The sequence below is a fragment of the Vulpes vulpes genome, unplaced genomic scaffold (genome assembly GCF_048418805.1).
Source record: "Vulpes vulpes isolate BD-2025 unplaced genomic scaffold, VulVul3 u000000690, whole genome shotgun sequence".
Classification (NCBI taxonomy): Eukaryota; Metazoa; Chordata; class Mammalia; order Carnivora; family Canidae; genus Vulpes; species Vulpes vulpes.
The window spans coordinates 284,177-298,699 of NW_027325818.1; the positions used below are offsets into that span (position 1 = coordinate 284,177).

Genomic DNA, 14,523 nt, shown 5'->3' on the forward strand with positions numbered 1-14,523 from the left:
TGCCTTATTATGCTGGTTGGAACCTTCAATGTGATGTTAAATAGAAGTGGTTAGAGCAAACATCCTTGTCTTGTTCCTGATCATAATGGGAAGCACTTAATCTTTTATGATGAAGTGTGATGTTAGCTGTAGGTTTTTTCATAAATATTCTTTGTTGGGTTGAGGAAGTTCCCTTCTATTCCTAATTTACTGAGAGAGGTTTTCTCACAAATGAGTGTTAAATTTTGTCAAATGCTTCTTCCTCATCTATTGAAATGATCATATGGTGTCCTCTTATTCTGTTAATACAGTAAATTGCATTAATTGTTGCTTTTTAAAATGTTAAACCTTGCATTACTGGAATTAGTATCTTACTTACGTGTTTGATAGAATTCACTAGTGAAAACATTTGAGCCTGGAGTTTTCTTTGTGGGAAGGTTTTTGATTATGAATTCTAGTTCTTTAATAGTTATATAACTATTCAGGTTTTCTATTTCTTCTTGCTTCCATGTTGATAATTTGTCTTTGAAGGAATTTGCCCATTCACTTAAAATATCCTTTTATTATTGTTTTGGTGTCTCTGTAGAAGTTATAGTGATATTCTCTTTCATTCCTAATATTGCTAATTTCTTTCTGTTTTTCCTGATCATTTTAGCTTGTGATTTTATCAGTTTTATTGAATTGTATTTTTTTCAAAGAACCAGCTTTTAGTTTCATTGACTTTTTTCTTTTCTATTTTATTATTTCTGCTCATATCTTTGTTATTTCCATCCTTCTACTTACTTTGTATTGACTTTTAGTTTTTTTCTAGTCTATCATAGAAACATAGTTTATTGGTTTTAAACCTTTCTTCTTTTCTAATACAAGATTTTATACTATAAATTTTCATCTAAGCACTGCTTTACCTGCATCCCACAAATTTTGATGTTTCCAATTTTCTTCTGTAATTGATGGAGTTATTTAGAAGCATGAGTTTTTAAAAATTAATTTCCAAATATTTCAGGACTTTCCAGATGTCTTTCTATTTACAATCATTTTAATTCTGTTGTGCTCAGAGAACATACTTTGCATGATTTCAGTCATTTCATATTTATTAGAATTTGTTTTACAGCCCAGTATATGATCTATCCTGGTGAATGTTTCATGTGCAATTTGCAAAGAATGTGTATTTTCCTGCTATTGAACAGCATTTTTTATCATTATCAATTAAGTCAGATTAGTAGAAACTGTAGTTTATATCTTCTATATCCCTATGTATTTTGTCTGCTTGTTCTGTCAATTACCAAGAAGGTTGAAATCTCCAGCCATGATTTGGAATTTGGCTATTTTTCCTTTCACTTATGTTGATTTGGGCTTCGTGTATGTTTGAAGCTTTTTTATTAGACATATATACATTTAGGGTTGTTATATTTTCTTGATGAATTGACCTCTTTATTATTATGAAATCTTATTCTTTATCTCTGGTAATATTCCTTGTTCTGAAGTGTACTTTGTCTGATTTCAATATTGTCACATCTGTGACAATTTGATTATTATTTGAGGGGTGTGATTATTATTATTATTTGTGTGATTATCTTTATCTGTTCATTTACTTTTAACCTATTTGTGTTTGCATATTTAAATTGAATTTCTTGTAGACCACATATAGTTGGGCCGTGATTTCTTATCCAATCTGGTCTGACAATCTCTCTCTTTGGGTTAGAGTGCCTACACCACTTATGTTTACATAAATTATTTATATGATTAGGTTTGAGTCCATTTTCCTATTTGTCCCATCTATTCCTTGTTTCTATTTTCCTGTCTTTTTTAAATTAAATGAATATTTTTAAGGTTCCATTTGTCTCCTTTATTTGCTTATTATCTGTAACTGTTTTGATTTTTTGTGGTTGCTCTGAGGATTACAGTATGCATTTCTAACTTATATTCTACCTTCAAATAGTATTACAGTATTTCATGTACAATATAGCACCCTTATTGCAGTGTTCTTCCATTTCCCTTTTCCTTCCCCTGTGCTATGGTAGTCCTATATTTTACTTTTGCCTATGTTATAAACCCTATGATACATTGTTATTGTCTTGCTTTAAACAGTCAATATATTTCTAAAATTTTAAAACATTTATTAGTGTACTTAAAATAAGATAATAAACCCAGTACACATTAGCACAGACAACATGTTGTGATTTTTAAAAAATAACTATTTTCCAAGACAAAAAAAAATGTCATGAGAAGACTCTCTTTGCTATACATTTTTGCATATCTCTATAATGTCTGGCTTAATAAATGGCAACTTACTTCTCATACCAGTTTCCATAATTTATTATGATGTTTTTGTTAAAGTATAAGAAGAAAAAATAAATAAATAAAAAATAAAGTATATGAAAAAATTCAGCTTTACATGGATATGTAATTGGAAAAGGGAGGAGTATTTTAATAACCGTTACAGATAATTATGGATGTTCTTCTTTGATACTACACAAAAACTCTACAAATGGTTAGTGTCTTAAAGGTTAATATATGGAATCTGAAACTTATCAGTGAAATTTTTATATACTGTTATATTAAAATTCATTGGTTATCTTGTACTTTGAATAGATATTTGACTCATATTGTACATATTGATTATTTGGAAAATATTGGTTCACTAAGTTATATAAATATTACAAATGCTAAAACATTTTTTGCACTATTAAAAATCACATTGATATCAGCACTAATTTCATTGGAACAAGGCTTAAGTTTGGGAAAGCTGTCAAGCTTATAATGACAGAATAAAATTTTCCAGTATATTAATTTTGACTCAAAAAGGTAAATACCATTATTGGCAACAAATTATGTCAGTTGTTTACCCTAAAGGCTCACTTCATTTTCTAGAAGTATCTGTCAAATACTCATGTATTTAATCATGGTTTTTCCATCAGTTGTTCTTTCAAGCAAAAATGGTGTTCATGAAAAGTGGCTAGTTAAGACACAACTTAATTACAGACGTGGGGTTTTTTTCAACACAACCACCATAATGTAGTTTATAACAGAAGCGATTTTTCATAACTCCTATTTTGTCACATAGAATATTAAACCCAAGATCAAGATTTAATAACTTTTAGTACGTCACCAACGATATTCTTAAGTGAAATTGAATTTTTAATGTGACTACATGACAGTATAAAGAATACAAGAACTACTGGTATACTTTGGTGCTACTGCCTTAATTTATATCATGGTGCCTGCAGTTTTATCTACCATTGGTTTTGTACCCTCATGCAAATATAAACAAAGTTGTTCCAGGAGAAACCAAGAGATTCAAACAAGTTATTCAATATTTTTAATATTTCAATACCACTTGTGTTTGTTTTCAACCATTCAAAAAGAAAAAGTCTTCTTCAAAGATTATTTAGTGCTGATACCACATGACTATGAACAAAACAAGTCCAGTCACATTTGTAGACTTGTCTGTAAGGTGAAGGTACAATTATGCAAATAAGATAATAAATCTTCATGTTTAGAGTTAAATGTTTAAATAAGTTACTGTGCCATTGAAAACTCAATACTATGAATTATTTTAGTAACTTTTCATTCAGTAGGCACTGAGCAGTGTCAACTGTTCAGGGTTTTATTGATCCCTAAACTATTATGTGCATTGCCCTAGTCTGTGCAGTGCAATAACTGGCATAAGAGGCTTCAGTGACTTTTTCTAGTTTGAAAAGCTCTAGCAAACAACTTTTGGGTTTTAGTAAACTCATCATATCTACACTTAAAATACTCAAGTTCTTTCCCTTTAACTATGAATAGTCTGAAAATGATGCCATAACTTAAATAGCAAATTATTCTGAAACTATACAAAATGATCTGTGCACATGACAGTATAAGGTAAATTAATTATAAATATAAAGGTAATTTTAATCATATTTTCATTTCTTGCTTACAATTTCACCATGTCTTTGAAGTAAATGTCTTCCTACCATGAGTTAGAGCCCTTCCTGATACTTCAGTTTCATCTTTTTCAGCTTCTTTAAACATAGATGCTACAGCTCTGGTTTGAGAAAGCAAGCCTTCTAATCTCACTTTATTAAGCCAACAAACCATATTCTTGTTATATTTCTGTCTAGGTAGAAGATTATTTATTATCTAAACAATAATAAAGTTACAGAGATTATAGCAGGTATAATTAAGGATACTTTTTTTCATGTCCCCCCAGTGGTTGGGGAATACAGGCACTGGTCACAGTGCCAGCACTTCAGAGGAGACAACTGAAAAACTTAAAGGAAGGGATGGAAGAGAAGATCCAGAGCCTGACAAGCAACAGATCTCACACTAGGGGAACCTGTAGTATGGCCCCTGGCAGGAGGTGCAGGGAGGCTAGACAGCTACTTATATCAGCCAAAGGATGCAGTGCTCAAGCTAGAATGTCCCAGCTATGAGCAGATCTGGACTATATCCTCTATCCCCCAACCTGGGCTTCCCACCTTGTGTCTGGACTATGTTGCTCCACTTACTCTGCCACCAGGCTGACAGCCTGCCTCACTCCTCCATGGTCTTTAGTGGCACTCCTTTGCAGTCAGCACATATTCAGCCACCACTGGATGTGCTGCTCCCAACATGGCCCTAAATTATCAAAGAAATTAAAAGATGAGTAAGGAAATATTTTTACATTTACCCATATATTTGTCCTTTCCAGCATTTTTCAGTCCGTTGTGTAGATCCAGGTTTCCATCTGGTAAAAGTTACATTTTGCCTAAGAACTTCAGTTAATTTTTTATCATAATGTAGGTCTGTTAGCAACAAATTTTCTCAGCTTTTGCTTGAAAAGTCTATTTTCTCTTAATTTTTGAAAGATATTTCACTGAGTATAGAATTCTAGATTGATAATTATTTCTTTCAGAACATTAAAAATATCACTCCATTTTCTCTATGCTTGTATAGTTCCTCATGAGAAGTCTGTAATCATTCTTATCTTTTCTTCTGGCTGCTTTTAATTTTTCTCTTTGTGACTAGTTTTTAGCAACTTGATTACAGTTTGCCCTGGTATGGTGTGTGTGTGTTTCCTATTTGGAACCCAAAGCTTCTAGGATCTGACAGTTTACAGTCTTTATCAAATTTGGAAATATTTCAGCCATTATTTCTTTTCTGTCCTTTCTGTACTACTGGGACTCCAATTAAACCTATGTTAGGCCAATTTTATTGTCCCATAGGTCACTGATTTTTAATCTTTTATTTCTGTGATTCATATTGAAGAGTTTTGCTGCTTTGCCTTTAGGGTTATTGATCTTTTCTTCTGCAGTCTATAATTGCTGTTAATCCCATCCAGTAAAATTTTCCTTTCAAATATTGTATTTTTCATTTCTAGAATTTCTATTATAAAAAACTTCCAGGGATAATAAAGTCTTTTTAAAAATATATGACCAGGAAAAAAATCTTCCATTTCTCTCTTCACTGTGTTCATACTTTCTTTACATCCTTGAACATATAGAACATAATTATAATAGCTGTTTTTAAGGCCCTTGTCTACTAATTCCATTATCTCTGTCATTTCTGAGTCTGTTTCCGTTGACTAATTTTTCTCCAGGTTATAGATCACATTTTTCTGCTTCCTTGTATGTTTACTAATTTTTAAACTGTATATCCAATATTGTGAATTTTACATTACTGGGTGCTGGATGTTTTTTGTATTTATTTATAGAGGATTGTTCTTTTTTCTGATAGACAAGTTATTGTGGATCAGTTTGATCCCTTTGAGGTTTGTTTTAAAGCTCATTTAGAGTACGTCTTGAGGAGCTAATTTAGCCCATTTTGAAGGAACTGCCCCTCTGAAGTCTCTACACATGCCCCCCTGTATTCATTGAGGTCTCTCTACTTTGACCTTATGTGAATTCTAGGAAGTGTTCCTCCTACAACTTCTTAGTAATTGTTTCCTGGGAAATTTTTTCTAGATTATCTTTGTGAAGTTTTACCCTGTCCATGCTCAGATCAATATTCATCAAAAGACTCAAAGGGAACTCTGCATATTTCTAGTACCCTTTTAATGGCTTAGCTCCATCCCCACCATTTCTTACCATCCTGGCCCTTATGAATTCCAATCTTTCTCCTTTACTCAGAGATAATTAGACTCTATTTAGATCCCCCGACCCCTGCATCACAGTCCAAGGATTACCTCCTGGGAGAAAGCTGGGGTGATAACAAGGATCACCTCATTTGTATTTCTTTTCTCTCAAATTACCGTCTTGTGTTGCACATTGTCCAATGTCTAAAAAAATATTTCCAATATTTGGTAAATATTCCAGTTGTTTCTAAAGAGAAAATAATTTCACATCCTCTTTCCCTTAATAGCCAGATGCAGAATGCTTTTACTTATTTGCTTCCATTTTTTTCCTGTCTTCATTTTTGAAGAATATTTTTCTGGATATGAAATTCTAAATGGACAGTTTTTATTTCTTTTTCTGTCTCCATTTTTTTTGATGGAGTCAGTCTTGTTATTATCATTGTTTCCCTGTATATATGTCTTTGTTCTCTGGCTACCTTTATAAATTTATCTTTGGTTTTCAGAACACCGACCATGTTGTGACCCAGTATACTTTTGTGTTTATCCTACTTGGGATTTTCTGAGTTCCTGGATCTCTGGATTACAGTTTGGGATATAATTTGGAAAATTCTTGACCGGTATTTCTTGCCCCTTTTTTTTTACCTATTTCCCTCTCTGATGTCTGTCTGAAACTCTTGTTACACATGTGTTATATTGATTAATACTGTGCTATAAGTTACTGAAGTGCTTGTCATTTTTTTCCAATTTTTTTTCTGTGCTTCAGTTTGCTTAATTCCCATTGATCTGTGTTCAAATTCACTACTCCTTTCTTCTTTAGTATTGAGTCTGCTATTAACCCTATCCAATTAATCTTTTATCCCATTCCATCCAATTATTTTTTAAACTTCTTCATTTTAGGGCAGCCCCGGTAGCCCAGCGGTTTAGCACCACCTTCAGCTTGGGGTGTAATCCTGGAGACCCAGGATCGAGTCTCATGTCAGGCTCTCTGCATGGAGCCTGCTTCTCCCTCTGCCTGTGTCTCTGCCTCTTTCTCTCTCTGTGTTTGCAATGAATAAATAAATAAAATCTTTTTTAAAAACTTCATTTTGAAATAGTTTTAAATCCACAAACAATTGCAAGAATAGTACAAAGAAGTCTTGTGTACTTTTCATTTAGTTTCCCCAGTAGTAATATCCTATATAACTATAAAACCAGGAAATCAACATTGGTACAATCCAAAGAGCTTATTCAGATTTTATCAATTTTATATGCACTCACTTGTGTATGTGTGTGTATTTAGTTCTATGCAATTTTATCACACGTATAAATTGATGTAACCACTACCATAGCCAGGATACAGAACTATTCCATCACCACAAAGACCTCCCTTGTGCTATCCTTTATAACCATAGTTGCCTTCTCTTCCCTCAACTCAATCTCTAATCTATGGAAACCACTAATCTGTTCTTCATGTCTACAGCTTCTTCATTTAGAGTATGCGATATAAATGAAACCATGCAGCATGTAATCTTTAGAGATTGGCTTTTTCATTCAGCATAATTCCTTTGATAGCTGTCCAAGTTGTTCCATGCCTCAATACTTTATTCCTTTTTATTGCTGGATAGTATTCCATGGTATACAGGTCCCATAGTTTGGCCATTTATCCATTTAAGAACATTTAGGTTGTTTCCAATTTATGGCTATTACAATTAAACATTTTTGTAGTTTTTGTGGATTTAAGTTTTAATGTGTCTGAAATCAACACCAGGAACATAATTGCTGAATAATATGATAAGTATAGATTTACTTTTTTATGAAACTGCCACTCATGCTTTTTTATTACCATTTACATATCTTTTCCCACCAGCTTTACTTCAACTTCTCTATATCACTATATTTGAAGTGAGTTTCTTGTAGACAAAATATAATTCAGTCATTTTTTTAATCCATTCTACCAATATCTGGTTTTTAATTGGTGTGCTTAGATCATTTCCCTTTAATGTAGTTATTGATATGTTAAGACTTAAGTCTGCCATTTTATCATTTGGTTTTTGTTTGTTCCCTGTTTTCCCCTTCTGCCTTCCTCTGGATTACTGGATTACTGGATTACTTCCTCTGGACATTTTTTAAAATTCCATTTTTATTTATATATAGTGCTTTTGAGTATATCACTTTGTATAGATTGTTTTTAGTAGTTGCTTTAGGTATTAACATATATATAATATAAACACATAAAACATATATGTACATATGTATGTATATATATATATAAAACAATTTATTACTATCAACATTTTGCCACTTTGAATGAACTATAGAAAACCTTATGTCCCTTTACGTTCCTTTCTAATATAATATTTTAAAATTTTACTTTACATAAATTGAAAACCACATCAGAAATTCTTATAGTTTTTGTTTCAACCATCAAAAATAATTTTTAAAACTCAAGAGGAGAAGAAAAATGTGCTATATTTAGCCACATTTTTACTGTTTCTGTTGTGCTTTCTTCTTAATGCTCTGAGATTTCTTCTTTTATCATTTCCTTTGACCATTTTTTTAGGGTAGATCTGATTAAGACAAATTATCTTTGCTTTCCTTCATCTGAGAATGTCTTGATTTCTCTTACACTACTGAATATAGAATTTTGAGATGGAAGTTCGTTCTTTCAGCACTTAAAAAAATATGCCTTTTCCTTCTGGCCTCCATATTTTTTTATGAGAAATCCATTTTCACAGGAATCATTATTTCCATATAGGTGAGAATATAAAATGACGCATAATTTCTCTACCTCTTTTCAGGCTTTTTATTTTTGTTCTTTTTCTCCTTGTTTCAGATACTTAAGTATGATGTGACTTGGAGGAGTGGGTTTTGGGGGGTTTATTCTGTTTAGGTTTCATTCAGCCTCTTAAATATGTAGAAAGAATAGTCTTTCCCAAATTTGAGATTTCAGCTAATATTTCTTTGAATATTTTTTAAATGTCATCTTTATCTTCTTTTGATATTCTGATGACACAAATGTTTGTTATTTTGATCTTATCCCACAGTCTCTGTTTATTATTTTTTACTCTGTTTTCTCTATGTTGTTTAGATTGGGTGATTTCTGTTGCTCTGTTTCAAATTCAATGATGCTTTTCTTTATCATCTCCATTTTTCTATTAAGCCTATCTAATATGTTTTTTATCTTGATTATTGTATTTTTCAGTTTTAAAATTTCCATTCTTTAGGTTTTCTATTTCTTGGTTGATACTTTCTAATTTTTTATTGTGTTTATCATTTTATAATTGCCTCTTGAAACATTTTTGTAATGGTTGCCTTAAAATCCTTGTCAGATAATTCTAACATATATGTCATATTGGTGTTAATATCTGTTGATTGTGTTTTATCACTCAAGTTGAGATTTTCCTAATTCTTTGTATGATGAGTAGGTTTTTATTTGAACCTGGAGATTTTGGATCTTATTTTATGAGACTCTGGCAACTCTGAACTCTGTGCTCTGAATTCGCAGGCCAACAAGCCTGCAGTGCTCTGCCTGAGCTCTACCACACATCACATAAAAATATATATATAACTGTGACTCTAACCAGGGTAGCTCTTTTCTTTTGAGGGTTGAATTCCCTCTAGTTTCTCCCTGTTTGAGAATATTCTATAATATCTTCAGTTTATCATGATGGTTAGTCCGATGGAAACTATTCTATCATTACCAGAATTCAGAAATCATGACTTACATTTCATATTATAACTTTTGATAACTTTTTAAAGTTTTTCACATATATGTATAACTTATTTTAAAATTTAAATAAATTGTTGGAATTAAAACATAAAAATTAAATGAATATATTTATCAGGCAAACCTGCTTTCATAGACCAGCTCCAGGTAGTGATCACAGTAACAATATATACTAGACAAGTTGAGAAAATTATTTTACCAGTCAGTCCCTCAGTTTGCTCACCTGCAAAATAAGGGATTATTGTGAGGATGAAGTGTATTGATCTACACAAAATGCTTAGAACAGTGACTGGCATATTTAAGTAATATATATAAATATGTTACTAATATATAATAAATAGTACTAATATAAATTAAATTTTAAGGACACCTGGGTGGCTCAGTGGTTGAGCATCTGCCTTTAGCTCAGGTCATGATCCTAGGATCCTGGGATTGAGTCCCACATCAGTCTCCCCACAGGGAGCCTGCTTCTCCCTCTGCCTGTGTCTCTGCTTCTCTCTGTGTCTCTGATGAATAAATCAATAAAACCTTAAAAAAATTAGACATAATTATTGTCATTATCAGAAATACTGATAAAACTCACAGCCCAGGGCTTGTTTCTTCTTAGTCCCTCAATACTGAGAATTTGGTCCCCAGTAAGTGCCTAATAAATTTTTAAAAAATGAACATGGTGCTGCTGTATTGGATGCTATGCAGATTTAGCCTAACAGCCCTGCTGACACTGAGAGCTCATGGAACAAAAATGATGAAAACATATCTAATTGAAATATTATCATCCTATATGAACAAATTTGAGTGTAAGTAAACGAATACTAGAAATTATATATTTGAGTTTTATATTTAGATAAGGCTATTTGTACCAGACATTCAGCAACTGATCATCCTATTGCAGAAAGGTTTTATAGAGGTAGGATTTAAGAATTGTTTGAATGAGAAAAGAACTTAACATGTATTAAGTACCAATTATATCCCCTGTAAGTATATCCATATGTTAGATCCTTTATATATATATTATCTCATTTATGTCTCTTAGTAATTCTGTGAGGTAAGCATTATCCCTCATTTACTGATAAAAAAAGTAAGACTTGGAAAATAACTAGACCAGGATCAGCTAGTAAAATAGTAGAGCCAAGATTAATACTCAAATTTTTCAGAATTCTGAGCTTATCCTTTTTCTCTACTTTCAAGGATAAGACCCAGGATTTTGGCATAAAGAGTACATGGGAGAAAAATAACCACTTATTAAACATCTACTACTGACCAGACAACATACTACATGCATTATTTCATTTGGTTCTCAAAGCATTATTTTATTCAATCCTCACAGTAACTCTGAGAAGGAAGTAAAATAACATTTTTTGAGTGCCTGCTATGTGCCTAACACTTTAGTAGGGCTTATATAAATTGCCTCACATGGTCTCCTAACAGCCCAGTGATACCTCTATCGTCCCCACCACTGGGAGGGAACAAGCTGAGCTTCCGCCATATTTGCCTACCTCCAAAGGCAGCCCTAAAGGACAACCGTATTTTTAAACATTTTGGAGAACACATACTCCACTTACTATGACTTTTTAAAGTGTAATCCACACAACACAAAGTTCTCTCCATACCAGGGACTTTTTAATCTTTTGGGTGGTCGTGGACCTCTGATGGTCTTTCCTCCCAGATAAATGCTTATAATTACACGATATTGGATACAAGTTTAGAACATTCAACAATTTCCTAAAGTCCATCAATGGATACATTATTTATTTAAAACAATCACCAAACAAACAAACAAACAAATCTGCTCTAAAGAACAGAAATAAATCTCAGAAAACAAGAGGGTTATTAATGGCTTAAATTATTAAGTTTTACAATTCCTCTAGGACACTAACACCTATATTTGGCCATTCTATTATGTTTCACAAAGTTAAATGGTAGTCCTATTTCTATTTTGGTTTTTTAGTATTGGCATTATTGACTTTTCTTTTCATATAATTCTTTGGTATGGGGAGACTGTCCTGTGCATGCATTCATAAGATGCTGAGCAGTATTCCTGTCCTCTACTAACTAGATGCCAGTAGCACACACCTCGCAGTTTTGACAACCAAGAATGTATCCAGACATTGCCAAAAATGTCCCCCGAGGGGAGGCAAAATCTCCCCCTATTGAGAACCACTGGTTTGTAGTAATTACATTTGTCACTCCTGAGTCACTTACAAGCATAAAGGAACTAATGACCAGACTTTTTTAAAGGTATATCTTTTTCTTACTTTATTAAGCTCTCCTACAATACTTCTCAACTGGATTAAACAAGGTGATTCATCTCAACAATTAAGTTGCTAGCTGAAGTTATAGTTTTTCCTACCTAAGAGACCTACAAGAAAGTTTATATAGCCACTCTACTTTATTAATTAAATGATTGACTTATTAAGTCATTCAGAGAATATTTATTGAATACTAACAGCATGTCAGACATTATGCCAGGTGCTGAGGCTGTAGTGGTGAGAAGTATAGATGTGGTTCCTGCATCATGGAATGTGCAATCCAGTGAGGAAGACAGACTACAAGACAAGTAAAAAAATAAGTGAAAATAATTATAAATTATGATAAGTACCATGATGGAAGTACAAAGAGTGCAAAGGTAGAAAAAAAATGGATGTATATAAGGTCACTAGGAAAGGCCTCTCTGAAGATGTGGCATTTAAAGCTAAACTTAAAGAGTGAGGAAAAGCCAGCCAGGTTAAAAATAAAACAACTAGAGGGCAAGTGCTCAAGGCAGAGTAGATAATCGTATGCAAAGACCATGAAGTAAGAAAGAGTTTGGTGTGTTCTGGGTACTGAAAGAGGGTCACTGTAACTAATGCTAGTCAGGAAAGGGCAAGGAGTATAAGGTGGAATAGGCAGGGACAAGACTGTACAAGGCTGTGTAGGCCATGGCAAGAAGTTGGATCTCATTCTTAATAGAGTGGAAAGCTACTGAAGGCTTTAACCAGGAGGGGTACTGTGATGTTTTAAAACTACTCTAAGTGTTGTGTGGGGTGGTGGCAGGAATGGAAGTATAGAGACCAGTTAGGAGGCTGATGACGGTTGAGAGATGATAGTGATAGCAGTGGAGATAAAAAGAATGACCTATTTTAGAAAATGCTAAAGATTCCACCAAAAAACTACTAGAATGGGTAAATGAATTCAACAAGGTCACAAGACACAAAATCAACATACAGATATCCACTTCATTTCTACACTCCAATAATGAAGCAGCAGAAAGAGAAATTAAGAACACAATCGCATTCACAATTGCACCAAAAATAATAAAATATCCAGGAATAAACATAACCAAAGAGGTGAAAGACCTGTACTCTGAAAAACTATAAAACCTTGATGACAGAAATTGAAGATGACACAAAGAAATGGAAAGACATTCTAAGCCCATGGATTGAAAGAACAAAAACTGTCTAAATGTCTCTACTACCCAAAGCAATCTAGACATTTAATGCAATCCCTATCAAAATACCAACAGCATTTTTCATAGAACTAAAACAATCCTAAAATGTGTATGGAACCACAAAAGACCTTGACTAGCCAAAGCAATCTTGAAAAAGTAAAACAAAATGGGAGGTATCACAATTCCAGACTTCAAATTATATTACAAAGCTGTAGTAATCTATAAGCATGGTGCTGGCACAAAAATAGATACATAGATCAATGAAACAGAATGGAAAGCTCAGAAATAAACCCATGATTATATGGTCAATTTATCTTCAACAAAGGAGCCAAGAATATACAGTGGAAAAAAACAGTCTCTTCAACAAATGGTATCAGGGAAACTGGACAGCTACATGCGAAAAAAAAAAAAAAAAGAAAAAAGAAACACGACCACTTTCTTACACCATACACAAGAGTAAACTCAAAATGGATTAAGGACCTAAATATAAGACCTGAAACCATAAAAATCCTAGAAGAGAACACAGGCAGTAATTTCTCTGACATTGGTTGTAACATCTTTCTAGATATGTCTCCTGAATCAAGGAAAATAAAAGCAAAAATAAGCTATAGGAACAATATCAAAATTAAAAGCTTTTGCACAGCAAAGGAAACAACCAACAAAACTAAAAGACAACCTACAGAATGGCAGAAGATATTTGCAAATGACAAATCTAATAAAGGATTACTATCCAAAATATGTAGAGACCTGCACAGAGTCCATAAAGTCACAGAAGAGAGACAATTAGTCTGATTGGGGCAGGGGTGTGGGAGTCATGGAAGGTATTCTGAAGATTATTTCCAAGTTTAAGACTGAATGAATATTAGCCAGGCATATAAAAATGTGTGAAAGCATAGGGGATTAAGGAGGGAGCAAAGGAAAGGCATACAGCCATGAAACAGCATGATGCCTTTAAGGAATTATAAACAATGCAATATTACTAGAACATAAACTTTAAGGCGGGAAATGGGAGAAGTTGAGTCTAGATACATGCTACTGACAATGACTAACAATTATTGAGCACCTATTATATGCCAGGCAGTGTTTTAAGTGCCTTACATGGATATCTCATGTAATCCTCACAGTTATACAAATATGGAAACTAAGACAAAAGGAGATTGGGTACCTTGCCCAAAGTTGCACAGTGTCAGAGCTGAGATTCAAACTAAGGAGTTTAACTCCAGAACCAGTACTTTCAACTACAGAAAGTTGTTAATTGTCATGCTAAAGAATTGAGAATGTACCTGTTGGCAGTACTGAATCATGGAAGGGCAGCGAATAGTCAGATTTATGTTTTGATGAGATGACTCATGATAAATTTAAGAGAGGCCAGGCTGG

At 33.1% G+C, this 14,523-nt stretch overlaps 1 protein-coding gene across 10 annotated transcripts in view; it reads left to right on the forward strand.

The window, feature by feature from the left end:
* Positions 1–14,523, forward strand: part of HDAC8 (histone deacetylase 8) — a 220,873-nt gene that overhangs the window by 100,147 nt on the left and 106,203 nt on the right. The window contains exon 10 of one of the 10 annotated variants that reach the window (XM_072746348.1): positions 45–2,277. The exons of 8 other annotated variants lie outside the window; for them this stretch is intronic. In XM_072746348.1, the coding sequence (XP_072602449.1) occupies positions 45–80 (36 nt within the window). In that variant the 3' untranslated portion in view covers positions 81–2,277. Of the gene's footprint in view, positions 1–44; positions 2,278–14,523 lie in introns of those variants that run through there. One more of the 10 variants, XM_072746344.1, reaches the window with a different exon arrangement.